Source organism: Aulostomus chinensis, chromosome 21 (assembly GCF_037954235.1).
Source record: "Aulostomus chinensis isolate RoL2024-O1b breed Wild chromosome 21, RoL_Achi_v1.0, whole genome shotgun sequence".
Taxonomy (NCBI): domain Eukaryota; kingdom Metazoa; phylum Chordata; class Actinopteri; order Syngnathiformes; family Aulostomidae; genus Aulostomus; species Aulostomus chinensis.
This window is the reverse complement of record NC_141340.1, coordinates 661940-682667: the sequence shown is the minus strand read 5'-3', so window position 1 is coordinate 682667 and position 20728 is coordinate 661940. Positions and strand designations below refer to the sequence as shown.

Genomic DNA, 20728 nt, shown 5'->3' with positions numbered 1-20728 from the left:
TTTTGTCCACTTGAAACAGCACCCCCATTTTTCAGTGAGAAGACAGCCATGTTTGCACTGGGAATAACAGCATGGCAGCTCATCCACAACCAGTGGGAACGCTGGGCGTGTTAGCAGGTTATCTGGTTAGCGTAGCCTGCCTGTTTGTTGGCGTTTGTGTGGTATTGTTGACTCCCAACTTCCCCTCCGTTTCCATCATCCATCACTTCTTTCTCCGTCCCTGCTGGAAACAAACACAAGCTGGCTAGCCATTAGCCGCCTTGTCAATCAGCAGTCACTTTATCCATGTTGTTGTCAGTGTAGACAGGAAATGGAGGACCCAACTGCGAAGCCGCCACGCCACCGTTAGCACGTTAGTAACGTCTGACTGTTCCCTGGATCTTTTTTAACTCCCATAAGTTTCATCTGAATGTTTGTTTTTGTGTTTTGAGGACAACAGCACGCATCACCACCTGGCACGCCACTGCCATGTAAACGCTATGACTCAGTGTGGGGGGCTGCCCATCTGCCTCTTAAAGGCTGCAGCACCAACTGGTTTTGAGACGGCTTCTTTCCCCTCGATGGACTTGAGTCGACCCCACCTGTGAGTGCCAGCCAGGTGCTCTCTCTCTCTCTCTCTCTCTCCCCCCCGTCTCGTCTCTTTCTGTCTCTCTCTCTCTCCACCTCTCTCTCATCTCTCTCTCCGCATCTCTCTCTCTCTCTGTCTCTCTCATCTCTCTTTCTCCACCTCTCTCTCTCATCTCTCTTTCTCCACCTCTCTCTCATCTCTCTCTCCGCCTCTCTCATCTCTCTCTCTCTCCGTCTCTCTCTCATCTCTCTTTCTCCACCTCTCTCTCATCTCTCTCTCCGCATCTCTCTCTCTCTCTGTCTCTCTCATCTCTCTTTCTCCACCTCTCTCTCTCATCTCTCTCTCCGCCTCTCTCATCCTTCTCTCTCTCTTCATAAGGATGTTTACATGGCACTGAGACAGATACTCGTCTCACCTTTCCTGACCTCTAGGAGGCACTACACACTCATGAACCAGTGTACTAGCGTTCACATTCACACCCATCAGCTGCAACTCTTGACCTCTGACCTGTGGAGTGACTTGTTCTCTGAGGACAGTCCAGGACAGGTGTGCAACACACACACCTCGCCTGTTTGACAGTCCAGAGAAGAGGCGGAGCTTCAGTGGGATCTTCACTTCCAGTGTCTGCTGGGGAGTTGCAGGCTGTTCCAACTCTCTCACTCTTCGATGTGGTTTTCTACATTAAAGAAGGATTAAAAGAAGTTTTGGCCAAAAGGCAAAAAAAACAATCTGACATGTAAACTTTTGTTTTTTTGATGTAACAAACCTATTAAATGTCTGCTTCAGGAGGAGACGCTCGTCCAGCGACAGTGTTGTCATGCGGGAATGGAACATCTCCAAATTCTTATTTGTAACGTGCAAGTGACAGTAAAATAACGAGAATAGAACGTCACCCTGATGTTGCAAAGAGAACCTGGGAGTACAGAACTTTTGTTGTCAAATTTAAGAACTTCCCTGAAGTTCTGTAAAGGTTTGGGACTTGGCTCACCTTTAGAGAACCTTCAGAGAAGGTTCCGCTCAAGGAGCAGCTCACATGTTACTCCTGGTGAAATTAAAATTTGAGTCCAGCCACTAAAACATCAGGAGCTCGAGGAAGGAAACTGAAATGTTCACCAGTTAGTGGACAAAGTGTGTGTGTGTGTGTGTGTGTGTGTGTGTGTGTGGCGGCAGCAGCAGCAGCAGCAGGTTTCCTCCACACACAAACAGCAGCTCTGCAGTGAAGCTGCTGTTAATCAGGACGGTAGGAAGTCGCCACCCCAAAGCTGAAATCTGGAAGTCATTTGGAGGAAGGCCAAACACTCGTCTGTCTCTGGGTTCTTGGCTCGGACTCTGGCTCGCTGCTTCCTGCTCCCCCTTTCATCTGTCTCTCAGCTTCTTTGTTTCTGCCAATTTCTTTTTCCTCGGCCGGCAGAGTTTCCAGCAGAGTTTTCCCTCCCTGTCTTCTTCTATTCCATCATCTTAGAAATGTTCGTCAACACAGAAACACAAGTCACCTGGAGAATGAAACCAGTTTATCCTGGTTTCTGTCGCTGTGGCGGACGACTCCCACACACCACAGTAGCCATGAGCCTCAACTGGTGCTGCCATGGGGAAACCAGTTGGAGGTCATCTGGTCCAGTAGGAGACTTCTTATGTCCTGCTTGGAGGGTTAAAACCTGTTTTCTTCAAAAATCCCCCAAATTCCCAATAAATCCAGAAACTGAACAAAACAAAGCATCATCAGGTTTTCAGTGCTCCTTCAGTTCTGGAATGAATTGTGTGCAGCGTTCAGTTCCGTTGGCTTCAAACTGTGGAATTTCACCAAAAACAGATTCTGCCCCCGTCACTGGAACTGTGAGGCTGTGACGAGCTCAGCTGAGATGGTCACATGACAAAAATCAACAAACATGGGAGTCCATCACTCCTCAGAGTGGACATTCGTGCGCTCGATCCTTTTGCAGCTCTCTGCGTGCTTCTCATCCTCTCAGTCGACATGAGTGATTCCCCAGGAGGTGTCTGAATGTGGATCTCCAGGGAGAACTAGATCACTTCAGGTTCAGCAGGAGGTTCAGCTGGGTCCAGGCCAGCTGAGGCCGTCCAGCCTCTCAATCAGACAGATCCGATCCTGCCGTGCTGGATAATCGTTGATCGCTCTCACTCCTCTGAGGAGTCTCATGGAACCGGATGGGTTCCATGACCTCTGAGCCAAAGCTTCCCAGCCATGTGACTGACTGGAGGCTCTGGTGACTGTTGGACCCGTTCACAGACGCGATAAAGGGTTGTAATTGAGTTCAACTAAGATACTAATCGCTCTGAAGACGAGCAAAAGATTGAAATACAGAATGGAGGAAAGGAATGAAAACTCCTGAGAGGTTTTAGGAGTCGAAGGCTCTGTTTCCTGAGAAAAAGTAAACTGTTTTATGGTAGGAAACTTAGAACCCTCCAGCAAGGCACCAATAAAACTAGTGACAACAGGTCAGCAGGAAGGTTCCGTTCCATGGAGTGAGGGGTGTAAGAGGACGCGTATGTAGGGTGGACATTTAGGTTTGGCGGGTGCAGAACTCAGAACTCTCACGGAGAGAAAGCAGTGGGGAGATCTTCTGGACTCCTTGAAGTGGAGAACATTCTGGTTTCTCCCTTGACGTGTGTGATGCAGAACGTACTGAAGCAGGATGTTGGTGCACCTCCGCCATGGTACCGGGACGGACGGGGCTTTGCCAACATGACCAAGAGTTCAAGTTCCAGATTTGCCGTAAAGCCAGACACTCGTCAACAGTGTGCCGGATGTAGAAATGGTTGATGGAAACTGCAGGAAAAAACATTGAATCCTTATTTGGAAGTGGCTGTGATGTCACGGATCTGTAAGTCATGTGACTGATCTTCCTGGTTGTTGCCAAACCCTGTTGGTCTCCAGACAGCAGCAACATGTTCTGAGGAAGTCTCGCTTCGTCTTGTCCCCCTGAAGGGACTCCACCAGACCTCCTTCTGTTCACGCCCCTGGGCACTCGTCCTCTGCCGCTCTGTTTGTTGCAGCTGCGTTGCCTCCGCCGCCCTCTTCTGATGAATGTGTGAATTACGTACTGTAGACACGACGCCTCAATTTGCTCCAAACATGTTGATGGAGATGCAAGCGGTTTCCTTTTCCTTCCTGATGATTTCACCCAAGAACGCCACAAAACGTCCAGTACTTACAGGCTGAATTCCCTTCAGCAGAGCAGCGACGAGCAGGTCGTTGGTTCAATTCCCTGTTTGTTCCTGTACAAACCTCTCAGTGGACCCTCGGCATCAGAGTTGTCAGATCCCACTATCAAGAATGATAAATGGACTCATTGTAGGGTCGCGGAGTTGAGCGTTTGCTACCTTGGAGGTGCTCGAAGGGCTCTACATCCATCCATTCAGACGCTGGGGAGGAAGCTAAATGTTTTAAATGGGTGTGATGGCGAATGGTCCACATCCCAGATGAGACCAACAGGGTTGCAGGTTCGATTCCTCGATGCCTTGCTTAGTCAAGTGTGTGGAAGTGGGTGGTTTCTCTGTGAAGGGAGCCTGATTTATGCTCCACTTCAGAGGCTGTTAGGGTTTCAGCTGGGATAAATCAAGCTCACCTCCAGTAGTCAGGATATTGGAGCCATGTTTAGCTGGATATCTTCTGCAGGAGCTGGCCGCTGCCCAGACGACATGACAGAAACATGGACGGAGGGTTGTAATTGTAAAAACAAGCCGGTTAATGCTGAACTCCTGGGAGGGCCGAAGACAGAGCAGAGCAACACCAGGATGGAAGGACAGGAAGGTGCAAGAACAAGAGAAGATAAGAAAATGGAGGGGCGAGAAAAAGAAGACTGAGTAGACGATTACGTTGATCGACTAGCGCACAACAGTAATTGGTTATTTGAGCTTCAAAACAGTAGTTTAGTCCACAAAGTAGAAAACATTCAGAGACAGAATGCTGACTCTCGCTAAGTGAAGATGCAGCAAACTCAGGGAGCTGCAGGGATGAATTCTGCTCCATTGCTGATGTGTATGAGCGTTTAATCAGTCACCTTTTATCTGCTGTTGTTTTAAATTAGGCCCATAATTTTCAACCTCCCTCAGTAATCTAGCAAACTAGCACCAATGTAGCTCAAGAGCAGGCCAGCTGCATGTGTGGTTTGTTGCTTTTGTCCGTACTTGTTTGAGGAGTTGGAACATTCCACTCCTGCTGTCATCGTTTTAGCAGACAGTTTAGCCGTATTTCAAGGAATTGTGTTCTGGCTAATAACACGTAGGCTACTTGCTTAGCCTAGCATACATGAATGCTAACTCAGGTTCCAGGCGGTGGAGGGGCCTCGCTGGCGCCTCACAAAGCCCTCTGTGCCAGCAGTGGGTGAATGGGGATGTGCAGGAAAAGCATCAGAGTGGCCGAGACGTTCAGTCCTGCTGTTTCTCGCTTGTGTCTCAATGTATCGAGCAAATATGAAGTGACCGTGATTTAGTCACTGGTTTGTTCCAGTGCATCAGGAATCTTTATGGGTTTGTGAGGATGGAAGTGTGGAGTATTACTGCAGTGGAGTAGTACTGCAGCTCGCGTGGTCTGCACTACTCCGTGCAGACGTTTCCAGTCGCTGACGGCTGTCAGTCATAATTTACACAGCATTCATCTGGACAGACTTTAATAAGGTGGCTGTGTTTTGTCAGGAAGGACAGGATTAAAGGCTGGAGGCGTCGTCCAGGTCACGTAGACCGAACCCCCATCTGTTCCCAGATATATGTTCCAGGTGTGGATGGGAGCGGCACAGAGGTGTGGCGAGGATTGATGACCCACCTTTGCTTCAAAATGAAGTTTCTAACAAAAAAAAGCCGATAATTCTTTAGGAAGTGATGGATTCTTGTTCCTCAAGCCTCTGGAGCACTTCCTGTTACAGTGCTCAAAGGGAGCATCAGATGGTCGCTGCTACGAATCTCCTCCAGGAGGAAGCAGCTTTTATTCTGAGCAGTGTTTCATCACAACAACCATCGCAATAATGCAACATAACTCCTGTCTTGGAGTTCCAGTGGTTCCTGGAACTAAATGTAATGTATTAACAATCCAGAGGGGGCGATGTAGAGCGGCGATCGTCCTCCGGCTGAGACCGGATCCTAAGCACAGTGGCAGTCTGCAGACATGAGTGACAGGTTTCAGAGGCATTCACCCACCAGCCGCTGGTAAGGATGGGAACCAGCAGGTCATCGCTCCTCTGTACAGGCGCTTGATTTCCCGATCAGTTCGGAGTGTCTTTTGTTTCTCAACGTCAACATTCAGGCCGCGGACATTAGAGCAGCTGCCTCAACCTGCTGCTCAGTGTCGTCCTCTCCGTGTGGTTGTGATGTCATGGATCAGCTGGGAGGCCGATGTGCTTCCGGCTTCAGTAACAGTAAAATATTACAGCTTTTTTGGGGAAGTTTTTTTTATTAATAAGCTCCACCAGCAACAGGTGAGTTTGACAGAAACTCCCGTTAATGCCCTACACCGCTGCAGTGTGTTCCTGTCAGTGACCTTTGACCTCCAAAACCTGTACAGTGCATCTTCAAGTCACAGTGGACGTGAGCGCAGACAACCAGGGGACATCCTCCTCTGCTCTCACTGGTGTGGAGGCATTAGAGATGATAAAGGAGGTGAATGGACCTGAATGGTGTTCTCTCTATTCGCGGGTAACCATGACAGCAGGAAATGACCCGGGCCAGGTGTTGTGTAGGGTTACCAGGAACTCCAGATGTTTTACGCGCCTGTATGACGCTAAACACTTGCAGGTCGTCTCTCTGGTGTTGACTTCCTCCTCCTCGTCAGTGGGTCTGCTTCAGTGGCAGCAACTTCTTCTCCTGAAATCCTTGTAATTCCAGCAGTTTGTTTCCGTGTCTCCTGAGAGCCGCCGGCCTCCACGCCATCCCGAGCCACCGGCAGCTCTTGTCAGTCACTGGACACGACGGCAGATTCATGGCTCGCTCGTGTCCGTGTCTGTTGGAAAGGAGATCTTTGTTTGATGGATGACAGCGTGAGTTGAGTCCATTTCTGGAGGGCGAGCAATAACCTGCCGTAGGTTAGACGAGGCAAGAGGCTGTGATGGATCCCGCAGGTCAGGTGACTCTGGCGGCACATGGAGAGCCTGAGGAGTAAACGTCCTCTCTTCCCATCCTTGAGTTCTCTGCTGGGTTGGCGCTGCACGACCTGTTCCCTCTTGACTCTAATTGGCCGCTCATCTCTGAAGACACTTGTTGCAGAACACTAGTGTGCAGGCACACACACACACACACACACACACACATCATGTGTCATGTTTCATATCTGGACCATCTTTGGTCCTGATGAGGACGAGATGGGCGGTGCTAACAAAACCATCTCAGACTACGTGTGTGTGTGAGTGTGAGTGTGTGTGTGTGTGAGAGTGGGAGAGAGAGAGAGATGGTTTAATTTTGCTTCCTCAGATCTAGTTTGAGTCTTTTGACCGGAAAGTAGATTTAGTTACTCTGATGAAAAATGTTTTTGTAATGTTTCATGCTTCTTGTTTTCTTTTGCTGTAGTTGCCATGGTTACAGTGTTTCCAACAAAAAAACAATACTAGTTGGAACATATTCTCAGGGCAGTAGGGAGAAAATCTGAATCTAAATCCAAGTTATTATAAATTCTAGATTTATTATTGACAACGTTATTTGGGTTGAATCTGACAACAAATGTTTTATTTAACTGATCGTTTATTCACATTTTTCTTGTATCATAAACCAACGTTTCTGCTTGTCCATGCCGGCGCAACAACACTGCTGGTGAATGAGTGGTGTGGGGCGCTCGCCGCAGTCCATCCTACCACCCAACATGGCGGATTTTTCACGTGTGAGACAACGGCCCTCGTCCTTCACTGATGGATGAGGTCAATTGTCGGAAGAGCAAGAACCTTGAGTCGGGTGTATTTCGTACTTGGCTCGTTGACGTGTCACAGCTGGTTACGTAAACCCGCTCCTGACGGCCCAAAAAATAACCTGACGTACCCACAGCTACTTTCCCTCAGTGTTTGTCTCGTCCGTCCCTCTGGGAGTCACCATTTAATTGGTACCCCCCCATACACTCACTCACACACACACACACACACACACACACACACACACACACACACCCTCCGTCTCCATGGGAAAGTATGCAGACACATTTTGATTTGATTACAGCTCACAAACAAAACTATGCTCAGCTGCATTCCAGCGTCAACACGACAAGCCAACGCCAGGAGGAGCGCGATGCTTAGCCCAGGCCAGTCGCTGGTTAGATTCCCACTGGATATTGATATTCCACCAGATGTTGTGATGTTGCTGTTGTTGGTTCCTCATCCCCCATTACGTTTAAATATCAATCCCCAAATATGAGCCTGATGGGGCCACACCCACTTTTAATGAGAGCCTGTTATTGTCCACCGTCTCCAGAGTTGGATAAGAAGAAAAAGAACCTCCTCTAGGGAGTTGAGACCCAGGCTAGTTAGCTTAGCACAATGACTGGTAGTGGGTGGGAAGTGTTAGCGTCAGCCACCTCAGGTCCAGACTAGTTAGCTTAGCCCAATGGCTGGTAGTGGGTGGAAGTGTTAGCATCAGCTAGCTCAGGTACAGGCTAGTTAGCTTAGCCCAATGGCTCGTAGTGGGTGGAATTGTTAGCATCTGCTAGCTCCGGTCCTTGCTAGTTAGCTTAGCCCAATGGCTGGTAGTGGGTGGGAAGTGTTAGCATCCGCTAGCTCCGGTCCTTGCTAGTTAGCTTAGCCCAGTGTCTGGTAGTGGGTGGGAAGTGTTAGCATTAGCTAGCTTAGGTCCAGGATGCTGGTGTGTCCAGCAGGAACCCTCCTCCTCCTCATTATAAGTAGTAGCAGTCGCTCTTCTAGTTGTCAGCAGGACACTGTTGTTCCACTCATTGATAGGAACATTTCATGTAGGATGTGTGTGTCCTCTAGAACCACCTAGCTAGTTAGTTCCAGAAGTAGTTGCCACCTCTGTCTCTCTCTACAGGACACACACACACACACACACACACATTTGGACATGACAGGGGGCTGGCTCATCGTAGTGGATGTCTTCACTGTAAATTTAAAATGATATCCTCATCTCACAACTGGTAGGCGATTTACATGGAAGTCCTGAAACTAAGTTCACACCTGAAAGACAACTGACACACACACGCACACACACACACACACACAGAGGAACGTCTGGCATGTGGAATGTGTGTTCTGGATTAAGTTGTCCACATGCCGGAAATATGGGGTCAAATCTGTGTGTGTGTGTGTGTTTACAGATGTAGGTCTTTGTCTCCTCAACTGACAATTCACCTCTGAGTCTGGTTGTTTTTACCATTTGCTGTGTTTGATCCGGGGTCGTCTCCGTCCGGTCCTGGGTCGTGATAATGCAGATGAGGACAGGAAGTGTTTGTGGGTCTCAACTGGAATCAAACCTGGGTCACTGCAGTCCTGCGGTCTGGGTCTGAACCATCGGATGTCCCCATTGTTCTGCACTTTTAAACTGAAAAACCTCATTATTACTGTTGTTGAGTGAGTGTGTTGCCCTCTGAAGGAGCCTGGTCCCCTCAAACGTCAACCGTCCTTCAGGACTCCACATGATGAGCTTGTTGCAGAATATATTTCTCCTGTCTCCAGACTCTTGAACCGTCCTTTGAGAGAAGCTGGCAATGATGGAAACAAACTGTAAGCTAGTCTCCACACCAGAGGTGGGACCTCGTCATAGCACTGCACGCCCCAGGTCTTGACGTAAGACACAAGTCTGAAAGTTTGTCTCTTCCCAAGTTCTAAACCAGTGGTTAAGGTTCGATTGGGTTAGCAGGCTAACTTGTGTCGCACACAATAACTTCCACTCAGCTAGCTACAGTTAGCAAGCTCGCTAGCTGATGTGACACACATTACAAGTTAGCTGTGATGGTCGTGTCTATGGTTAGCAAAGAAGATGTAACTTGTTGTTGAATATTTACCTGTCGCATCAGAATAATCATTTAGAGTCTCCGACATGACGGCGTTCACATGCGTTCAGCTCCTCGTAAAAGAAGAGGTTGTCCTACATGAACCTTTAGCATCACGACTCTTCTGAGTGGATGCATTGACATTTATCTACAAAGAAGAGATGTCTGGAAATGGTAAGTTTGTACCGATTCCAGCGTTTGGTTCCGTAAAGACTCTTTCTCTTTATCAACTAAAAATCATCGTTATTGGAAAAAGTTGAACATTAGCTTACTCAGTAATAAATATTCTTTTTCTTTAATTTGTCAGTAAACTGATGGGCGAGGTTTGCTAGAATGCTACATGTGCTCAGGTAGTTTGTTCAGTGCGAGTGAGCTAGCTTCACTGCGCCCTCGTGTTTGACAGCTCTTGCTTTGGTGTTTACATCTCGAGCAAAAGAACGAGCAGATTCGGTCAAACACTCTTCAGCGAAGTTGTTTATGGCACAGCTGGGAGGTGTGACGTCATATCCTCTATTCACTGGGCAGCATCACACAAATGGAGCCAAGGAAGAGGCGACGCACTGATCGCAGCTGGTGGGACGCTCCTGACAGACGCAGCAGGAGGTAGGCGGGACGTTCCCATTCACTCTGGTCGTTTGATCGAAGGTCAACTCAGCTGAGGTGAACGTTACGAGGTTTGCTCTGCCTCACAGACGGAGCACACAGGAGAAGAATTCACCTTTTAAGACTCATCAAATCATTTGGAGTACTTGAAACAGAAATGCTAAAAGTCAGTCCAGGAGATTTGAGATGTTTGCCTGAGGCCTCCAGGAAGGTTCATCACCTTCATTCTACCTGGCTTAGAAACTCAGTTTCCACAAACCTGGAAGTCGCGCTGCCCCGTCGGTTCCAACGACAACATCATGACCTCAAGAGAACATTTTCTCTTTTTTTCCCCCCCAAAAATCTTCTTTTAGCCTCGTTGCTTCAAAATGAAAGTACATGGACTTTTAATTGGTGAGGAGCATTTTTGGCAGATTTTAGAGACATGGAACAATATGACGACAAAAAGGTTTTCACTGACTCTCCATCCCAATAAGAACGTTAATCAGAGTATCATCTGCGTACCGACCACATCAGGTGTCTCCGGCATGCAGCCTCTGACCAGTCTCACGCTGCCACAGCTGACTTGAACTCTTGCTCCACTACGTTTGTGAGGTTCCAGTCAAACGTCGGCGACGAATCTCCGTCGTCCAGGTCGTTGTGTCACTGGACTGTTCAGGGATTCCTGTCAAGTGACACTTGGAGGCAAATCTGAGCAAATGTGCTGGGCTCCTGGATCTGCCTCAGGAAACCAGGAGTGCGTCTCCCCTCAGCTGGTGCCAGTCCACAGGTGGGCTTGGTTTGGAAGCAGAAAGAACACGACCAAACAATATAACCATAAAAATACAAGAACATCAACAGGAGATCCTCTTGAGTGCAAATGATGGGTGTTTAGATGTATTTGTGAATATTCTCAGTCATCCAGGTGGTTTGAGAATAAGGATGTTGAGATGCAACACGAGCCAGGAGCCTGTGCACGTGTGCGCGCGTGTTTGTTCATCAGCCGCTGTCTATCAGTCATCAAATTGCAGACATGCTCGATAAAGCTGCAGGTCTCAAAGCAGAGCCCGGGGACACTCAGGAGTCCTCGGGGTCTTCCAGGACATCCTTTGCTAAATGAACTCCCCTCTAACTGTATACTTGGAACCATCCCAGCACCTTCCTCAGGTGCACTGAAGGAGCCATAACAATGAGTATTAGCTGTATAAAGGAGACCGTTCCAGCACCATCACGTCAACTTGTTGGAACCAATACATCGACAGAACTGAGGGCCTCAAGTCTGCCCCCAGGTTCCCTCTGAGCCAAATTAGACTGTTGAGAAGAAGCTCATATCTCCCCAAAATCTCTAGGGTTTTTGTGTCATTGCCGTGGTCTCATGGGTGTTTTCCTGCCCGTAGGTTCAAACCCCTTCCTGCTGGAGCAGCTCCGTTGTATCGTCCAGCCTTCCTGCTAACACACTGGCAAGCGGCGCTCATGTTCATATCCAAGTTCCTCTTTGCTCTGCTGCATGCATTCAAGGTCAACGTGATCCCAGCAGGGGTCTTTGTGACACCGCTCCAGGGGCTCGTCTGGACCACGCCACCGCTGTTCCTCCACAGAGCCCAAACAAGCCCCCCCCCTCTAGAATGGTTGATTTCATGGACTCCACATCTGTAGCTTCACCTGATGTGATGGAGAAAAGTTCTAAGCCCTGTTTGACAGGAGACGGAGAACCTGAACTGAGTGAAACATGTCAGTCAACTCTGATCCGACCGACATGCAAACCATATCTGGGACAAGTTCTAGAGGGGCCCTTCATGTCAGGCTCTTTGTGATGCCAACCTGGAAAGAAAGGAAGGATTCTTGCTGAAGAAGGAGCCCTGGTTCCTCCTGGTTCTCCAGTGGCTTGACGTGACCCTCAATCCACTAGAAAAGGACAGGAAACTGATTCATTCCTATGTGTGCAAGTTCAGTGGCCACCTCAGGATCAACTCCAGACGTCAACTCATCTTCGCATGTTGACATGATGAAGAATTCAGATCTCATTGTAGGGTTTACACTTCAAATTTTGTTTGTGGCTGCATGCTGAAACTGAAGCTAATGGTCATGTGACGATGTCGCAGCTGGTCGTGTCCTCATTTTCAAACTTTGATTCATAATTGTTGCGAGAGTTACGCCATATTGGAGTTCACATCTCTGACTTCACATCTTTGTGCCAATTGGATGTCTCATCTCTCCCCTGCTGGTGGGAAGCCCTGAGGAGGAACGTTATCATCCTCCTGCGATGAAGAGGAGAAGAAGAAGAAAAACCAGTGTGAACCGGAAGTCATGACTCCTCCTGTTTGTCACCGCTTCACTCTTCAAAGAGGAAATAAATATTTCTGCCCTTAAAACACTCTCATTTGCCGAGTGTGATGAAGAGCATTATTCATGTCGGGCGCTGGCATCCGCCGGGACCGCCGCCTTGATGCAACACTTCTAAAAACCCTGTTAAGTGCTGGTATGAGGCGTGTACGGCGGAACGAAGCGCTCCCACACTTCACAGGAACGAAAACGCTGGCGTCGTCTTTGATTGTGGAGGTCAAACCCAGAGCAGCAGGTTCAGGCAACCTCAGATCTTCACGCCGCACACACACGCCATCCTCACCGCCTTGATGTTGCTGTAACGTGATGTAACAGCGTGGCTCCCGCAGGGGCTGGTTAGTCGACTTAACACTCCAGCACAGCACGCTTCAAAGACTCCAGGGGGGTGGGGGAGGCATGAAGGAGAGATGGAAGAGCAGAGCAAGGAAGGCGAGGGTGAAGAAGTCATTGTCGGAGTCGACCTCAGTAAGGGAGGAGCTGATGGAGCGACGGCGAGCGAGTGCTCTAACACTTTGACAAATAGGACTTGTAGAGCGGAGGCTGAATGGGCTCCGACTGTAAATACGCGTCACCAGTTATGTTCCACACGCACTTGAAGAAAAGGTGTGTGACAAATGAAAACTGGACGTCCACGTCTGAGTTAGAGGTGAAACTCAAGTTTCAGTCCTCGCTGTTTCATGCTGAAGTGATGTCATTTCCTCCTTGTGTCCTCACGTTGTCACTTCAGAGTGAAGTTGTGTTGCTCAGGTGTGCTTGTGTGATGACCAGAGATGTAATGATAGCGCGCGCGCGCACACACACACACACACACACACACACACTCAGGATCCAACTTCTGTGTGGGTGGAGTCCCACACTCAGACAGGAAGTAGATATCCAGCGTGGTTCTCATCTCAGGTGTGAGACCTTCAGGTGAATCAAACATGACAACTTGTAACAGTTAATGTTGTCGTCCTAAGACTTCTGTCTTGGCTGCTGGAGACGCGGGTTTGAGTCCTAAATGACAGCAAATTTAATTCCTGTGAGCTGAGTCCGACTGGCCCGCAGCGTGAAGTGGAAGCCGTGATGTCATGTGTCCACCGCCATGTCCTACGGTGGCGTAGTTTCTTTACCTCACGAGTCAGCTGGACTCTCACGATGAGGTCGGCTTGGATGGACTCGTTAGACTCGGCTAACGAAGAATCCCCTACAGATCGGCAAGGAGAAAGAGATCAATATTATTGAGAATTTCTTTGTGAAACGATCGACTGGTGGAGTCCAGCACTGATCGATGGATCAGTTGATTGATCGGCAGTGATGAGGTCCAGGTGTCTCTGCTGCTGAAACGTTTCCCTGCCGTCTGACTTTTGTACTCAGGGAATTTTTTTCAGCTGCGACACAAAAGCCTTGTCAGCACATGTCAGCGGTGTAAGAGACGTCCTGGTTTCGGCGCCCGAGTCCAGGTCACCTTGACCAGGACTGATGGGGGAGTGTTTCCTGTCGTTATTTCTGTTTCTGCTGCCGCGCTTTCACCGTCACGACAAACCTGACTCACACTATAGGCCTCGAGGGAGGCGAGTCACTGCTGCCGCTCTGCTCCTGTGCAGCTCTCATGGACCTGAACCCTCAGGTCTGGTCCAGAGGGTGATGAGAGACGAGCGAGTTGCCTCAGCTGCTGAGTGGGGCTGCTCAAACTAGAGTCTGGGGACCCTCGGGAGTCCGTCAGGCTCTTCCCATCAGAGACAGTTTTGTAAAGCACAAACGCTTGAACTGTCACTGACAGAATCCTCCATTCACAAATAAAGAAGAGAGACTCTGCAGCTCCTGATGATGACGGATGGTCACATGACTTCAGCTGGTTTCCTTTTAAGATGGAGAGTAACGGAGTGAGACACACAACTCGTTCAGGGTTAGGGTTGACCGGTGGAACGAAGTTTAGTAGGTTTTCAGTTTCTTTGTGTCATGGTGGCAGAACAAGTTAGTCCATGTTCTACTCACCGCCAAATTGAAACCTGTTTGATTTGCTTGTTTGTAGGTAAAACACAACAAACTCATCCAGGAGATGGAGCATCTGACTGCAGGACGCATCGCCGTGCCAGGTATACACACACACACACACACACACACACACACGGCTGTTTACTTCCAGTGTTTGTCTCCAGCTCGTTTATACATCGTTACTTGATGTCATTGACAGCCTATTGTGTCTGTTTCTAACCTCCAAAAAGGAGGTCATGTGATTGATGGCATGGGTTTGTTGAGGATGATTCTGGTGAAGCTAGAAAAAATCTGAAAATGTAGAACCCAATGTTTCTGAAATGGAAAAGAGAGCCGTCTGGTGGCCTGTTTCAACAAAGATAAGCGCTTCACGGTGAAGGCAGAGGATCGACTCGGTCAGCGTTTGTGTTTCTGATCAAATCTCAATAAAGTTTATTTGATTTAATCATCTTCATTGTTTACTGTCATGATAAAACAGTTTGAACAAGAAGATGATTGATGAAGATAAAAGGATGAGTAAGAGAGTGACACTGATTGACAGGATGTACTGATGGTTTCCTTCTGCTCCCTACGCACACGAGCGTCACGGGACGGCATGGCGCTCGTGCCGTCCTGTGATGGATGCCAGGGTCAGAGGAATGTGTCCATCTTGTCACAGACAAGATCCCTTTCTTTTCTCTCCACTGGCTCATTCCTGCATCGCTGTTTGGTAAACAACACCAAACACATGTGCGTGTGCGCTGAGCGTGAAAACGTGCAGCTAAGAACATCCACTGGCCGGCCGGCCATCACATTCCCCTGTCAGCTGCAGGAACTACCAGCACGTTTGTTAGGACAGATTTAAAAACTCCAAGTCACATCGTCATCAAGCGAGTTGAAGAAATTTGGTCTGATTGATGTTTGATGAACCCTAACCTGGAATAACAAAGAGGAAACAAGCTGAAGCTAAAGCTCTGCTCACAGTGGTTATGCTAGTGTGCTAACTTTGGTAATGCTAGCATGCTCGTAATAATGGTGAGCATCTATCCTCCGATATTTAATGTTTCCTCAGGCAGCCTGTCACATGATCTTTCTGTTTTTGTTTCCTTCCTTCCTTCCTTTCCTACCTTCCCTCCATCCTTCCTTGGCTCCAGGCAGATGAAACAGAAAATGCAAGAAATGTGGTGGATGAATAGAAGAATTACATAATCATAGTTCTTAATTATTTGCCCTGACGACCCCACAAACACACACACGTGCTTGTAGAACCATGCACGTGTTGGCTCTCTCTTGCTCTCTCACTCACACACAGTGAGAGTTAAGCTCATTAGTGTTGTTCTTAAAAAAACGCTGATTGTTTTTTAAATCACCACTTGATTGCAGCCTCTTCCTTTAATTTCTCATTTTCCTTTTAACAAGGAAACTTGAAGAGTGTCAACCTAAGAAAGAAAGAAAATCGATGATCAGTCACACCTTAGGGTTACAGGTCAGGTTGATGTGACCACTAGAGGGCAGATCTGCCTAAGTACAAACAGAAACATCCTCAAATTTTTTAAGTGATCGTGATTTATGCCCTCCTTTATCATCTCTGTGCAGAGGAAAACAACAAATAGCAACGTAACTGACAGGAGACAAAAATCAAAGGAGAGCAAGTCAAAGGTTGTCTTTGATTCTCTGTGGTTTCACCGCCTTACTTGCTCAGATGCTCCTAAAGTGAAATAAAAGAAGAAAGTTAAAGTACATTTCAGACATGCAAGCTGTGAAACACCATTATGCCAAGAAAACTTAATACATAATGTTTGTAACAACTCCAGTTTTCTTTAAGAAAAGATAAAACACTAAAGTGAAACTCGGTAGATTTCATCAACATTCACAACTAACATGCTACGACACTAACCCTAACATTCTGAGGGGGAACAGGAACGTGCTAACGTGCTACGACACAAACCCTATTATTCTGAGGAGGGAACAGGAACGTGCTAACGTGCTACGACACAAACCCTAACATTCTGAGGGGGGAACAGGAACGCGCTAACGTGCTACAACACAAACCCTAACATTCTGAGGGGGAACAGGAACGTGCTACGACACAAACCCTAACATTCTGAGGAGGGAACAGGAACGCGCTAACGTGCTACGACACAAACCCTAACATTCTAAGGGGGGAACAGGAACGCGCTAACGTGCTACGACACAAACCCTAACATTCTGAGGGGGAACAGGAACGTGCTACGACACAAACCCTAACATTCTGAGGGGGAACAGGAACGTGCTACGACACAAACCCTAACATTCTGAGCGGGAACAGGAACGCGCTAACGTGCTACGACACAAACCCTAACATTCTGAGGGGGGAACAGGAACGTGCTACGACACAAACCCTAACATTCTGAGGGGGGAACAGGAACGCGCTAACGTGCTACAACACAAACCCTAACATTCTGAGCGGGAACAGGAACGTGCTAACGTGCTACGACACAAACCCTATTATTCTGAGGAGGGAACAGGAACGCCCTAACGCGCTATGACACAAAGCCTAACATTCTGAGGGGGGAACAGGAACGCGCTAACGTGCTACGACACAAACCCTAACATTCTGAGGTGGGAACAGGAACGTGCTAACGTGCTACGACACAAACCCTATTATTCTGAGGAGGGAACAGGAACGTGCTAACGTGCTACGACACAAACCCTAACATTCTGAGGAGGGAACAGGAACGCGCTAACGTGCTACGACACAAACCCTAACATTCTAAGGGGGGAACAGGAACGCGCTAACGTGCTACGACACAAACCCTAACATTCTGAGGGGGGAACAGGAACGTGCTACGACACAAACCCTAACATTCTGAGGGGGAACAGGAACGTGCTACGACACAAACCCTAACATTCTGAGGGGGGAACAGGAACGCGCTAACGTGCTACAACACAAACCCTAACATTCTGAGCGGGAACAGGAACGTGCTAACGTGTTACGACACAAACCCTAACATTCTGAGGGGGGAACAGGAACGCGCTAACGCGCTACGACACAAAGCCTAACATTCTGAGGGGGGAACAGGAACGTGCTACGACACAAACCCTAACATTCTGAGGGGGGAACAGGAACGCGCTAACGTGCTACAACACAAACCCTAACATTCTGAGCGGGAACAGGAACGTGCTAACGTGTTACGACACAAACCCTAACATTCTGAGGGGGGAACAGGAACGCGCTAACGCGCTACGACACAAAGCCTAACATTCTGAGGGGGGAACAGGAACGCGCTATGACACAAAGCCTAACATTCTGAGGGGGGAACAGGAACGCGCTAACATGCTACGACACAAACCCTAACATTCTGAGGAGGGAACAGGAACGCGCTAACGTGCTACGACACTAACGCTGTTATTCAAAGGAGGGAGAAAGAAAAAGTTAATGTTCTGACATGAATTCTAACATTTTATTGAGGGATTTTTTTCTTATTTGCAGTTTGTTGTATGAGGACAAACCAACTTGTTCCTACAGCTGCTGTTCCATAGACAGCTGCTACTTTAACACACACACACACCCACAGTAGAGGATGACAATTTAGATGAGGAAGAAGCCAAAGATGAGGGAGAGAGCATGATAGTTTGCTCATGTTCTCCAGCTAGAGTTTGTCAATATTTGTGATGTTGTGGGGGCGTGAACCTTTTACAGTTACTGTGGGGACTCGGCTCTGTTGATCGTTCAACACCATCCATATTTTAATGGTGGTGGCCCATTAAAACCAGGTGGGTCCTGATTGCATGCAGAAATTCTGGTGATTGTTTCCTTGTATTTGTTGGTTAAGGTCCAGCGGTTCGTTTCAGCAGCTTCTCCCATGATAAGCCGAAGCCCCCTCCTTTGATTGGCCAGCATACGGTGCAGGTACTGCAGGATACCTTGTCTTACAGCGATGACATCATTGCAACGTTGCTGGAGTCGGGGGCAGTTGTCCAGAATGAATTATCCTGATTGGCTGAGAGAAGGAAAGAGATCCTCCTGAAGTGTTTGATTATGTTTTTGTATGCTAGCTTTCATGATTTTGATTTGTACTGAAAAATTGTCCAGAGCCTCTTTTTCACCGTGTGGAGGATGAGGCAATGTGCACCATCAAGTACTCCACATCAAAAGGATGTGGTCATCCACAGGAGGCGGAGCTAGAACAGAAGGGCAGAAAAGTTAAAAATTGATTTTGGTGATAAATTGAACAAAGTCAGGTGTAGATCAGAGGGTCTGAGGACAGATTTGAAAATGTCCCCCCAGGCAAATTGTGATGTGTGATTTTTAAACAAAAGTTGACTGATAGATTGAGATTGGCTTTTTGAAACAATAGTCATCAAAATTGTCCCATAACAGGTCACATTAATTCAAGCTCCTCCATATTTCTGACTTTATTTTTGTAACAAGTTTACTGTGAACAAAGAATAAACTGTTGTCATTAAATGCTGCATTAAAAATCGTAAATGGTCTGTTTGTGTTTTAATGGCTTCCTCGGGTGGTTTTAGGGAAGCAGATTTCGGCGACTCTGACAGAGGTTGAGTATAACGCGACGTTACCCTCATGATCAGTGATTCTGCTCCTAAACTTGCTGAGGGTTCTCTGAGGCTCATGACTACGAACAAGTCAAGTGGATAGAGAGAGGTTTATTTTTTGAAGCAGCTTTAACTGCTTTACATTTGTATGGTGGCAGTTAGCAGATAATGCCAATATTCACTAGCAAAAAATGATGTGGGGTTCCTCAGGGTTCTTATCTGGGTCACTTTTACTTGACAACTTTAATTGAAGCTATATGCAGTTTTATTTACTCAGGAACACTTGGGGCAGCAGAACAAACTTTCACAGCATTGGACATCTTCTAGGTAGTAGTAGCTAACATGTTAGCAGGCAGCTAATGATTTATGTCCAGTGTTTGGGCTCTTGTAGTTCTGGTTTCATCTCTGTCCGAGGGAAGAAACAATGAATTGTGTGAGCACAACGTATTTGGCAGGACGCAGACTGACATGTTTGTCAGAGGTTCGGGAGGAAGAGGAGGCTCAGGTAGGGTTACCTCCAACACTGGACTTTTTGTTTGACCGCCCAAGAACCTTCTGAAAACAATGTTGTGTCTCCACTCAGAGGTTCATGAGCTCTCATCCTTGACCACAAATCATAACAGCTTTCATTGGACGAAGCATCAACTGGAACCAAAAAAAAACCCCTAATGAACTTGAGCTGTTCCCTGTTGGCTTCAGTAGATTTATGGAAGCAACCAGCAGGTGGCATTAGTGCCCACCAGCATTTCATGCTGATGGAAGTGTAAGAAAAACTGAAAATTTCATGTTCTCTCCTTTGTCATTGTGCTTGTTTAACATTCTTTATTCAGACCAGGAAGGAATGTGCGGGGCTGTAGAGTCACACAAACTGCTAACAAACGTGAGGCAAAAACATCAAACCCTGGAGCGGTGCGGCGGCGTGGCAGCTGGCAGCATGTCATCAACGCCATGGATGAATACAGTAAGTGACTTCAGTCCGATGTTTCCATCCATAATCCATCAATGTCACTTCATCTGTTCTGGTGATTGAAGTCGTGGCAGTGACGTCCTCATGTTCCTGTCTTCTGGAACCCACCTGATTTCTGACATGTTCCACAGCCTCCTAATGTTTACTTGCCTCCGCGACACCGATGAAACGGAACCTGGTGGATTCTGTCATCTGTGTCGGGACATGATCCTCACACATGATCAGTGCCCCCTTGTGGGGACGGGACCTGGGCTCTGAGCAGGCGGGTGACCCCTGATTCTTCTGGTTGGTGTTGAGGTATTAAAGGAGAAGTCTTGTCCCAAATGTGACAGAGATTTACTTGAAAGAGCTGTTAGCATTGGAGCTAAATGGAGAGACTTAGCGTTCCACCCTTAAAGGGGCGGGGCTTTGGAGGGAGGTGAGACTGTCTTGCCCAGCAATGCCAGTATTGAGTTACGAAAAAAATCTAAAAGTAAGTTCCCTTTTTTGTTTAATCTTTCAAGTCATTGTCGGCTTCGCCCAAGGAGCTTTTGACTATTTAATAGTGTTACTGTAACATTCAAAAGTGTGTGTGTGTGTGTGTGTGTGTGGTGATGGGGTGTGACTTCCTGGCGTGTCTCTTCTCTCAGGAGGTGATGATGGAAAAAAGGCTGCCTTCACACCTCAGATGTGAGGAGCGGCACACAGGCTGCGCGCCTGCGTGACATCACTTGAGCCTCATCCCACCCCACAACACACACTCATGAATGCATGAGCAGCGTTGATGCAACGATCTGGACAAGAACCGTTCTCCCAGACTCTTAAAGGGACTTCTGATAATTTAATACATCTTAGGTTGAAT

The 20728-nt window shown here is 47.8% G+C and overlaps 1 protein-coding gene across 3 annotated transcripts in view; it reads left to right on the top strand.

The window, feature by feature from the left end:
* Window positions 1-18851, top strand: part of sugct (succinyl-CoA:glutarate-CoA transferase) — a 33263-nt gene extending 14412 nt beyond the window's left edge. The window contains exons 13-14 of one of the 3 annotated variants that reach the window (XM_086191360.1): window positions 14440-14503; window positions 18197-18851. In XM_086191360.1, coding sequence (XP_086047486.1) covers window positions 14440-14503; window positions 18197-18360 — 228 coding nt within the window. In that variant the 3' untranslated portion in view covers window positions 18361-18851. The other 2 variants (XM_086191362.1, XM_086191359.1) reach the window with 2 other exon arrangements.
* The last annotated feature ends 1877 nt before the right edge of the window (window positions 18852-20728 follow it).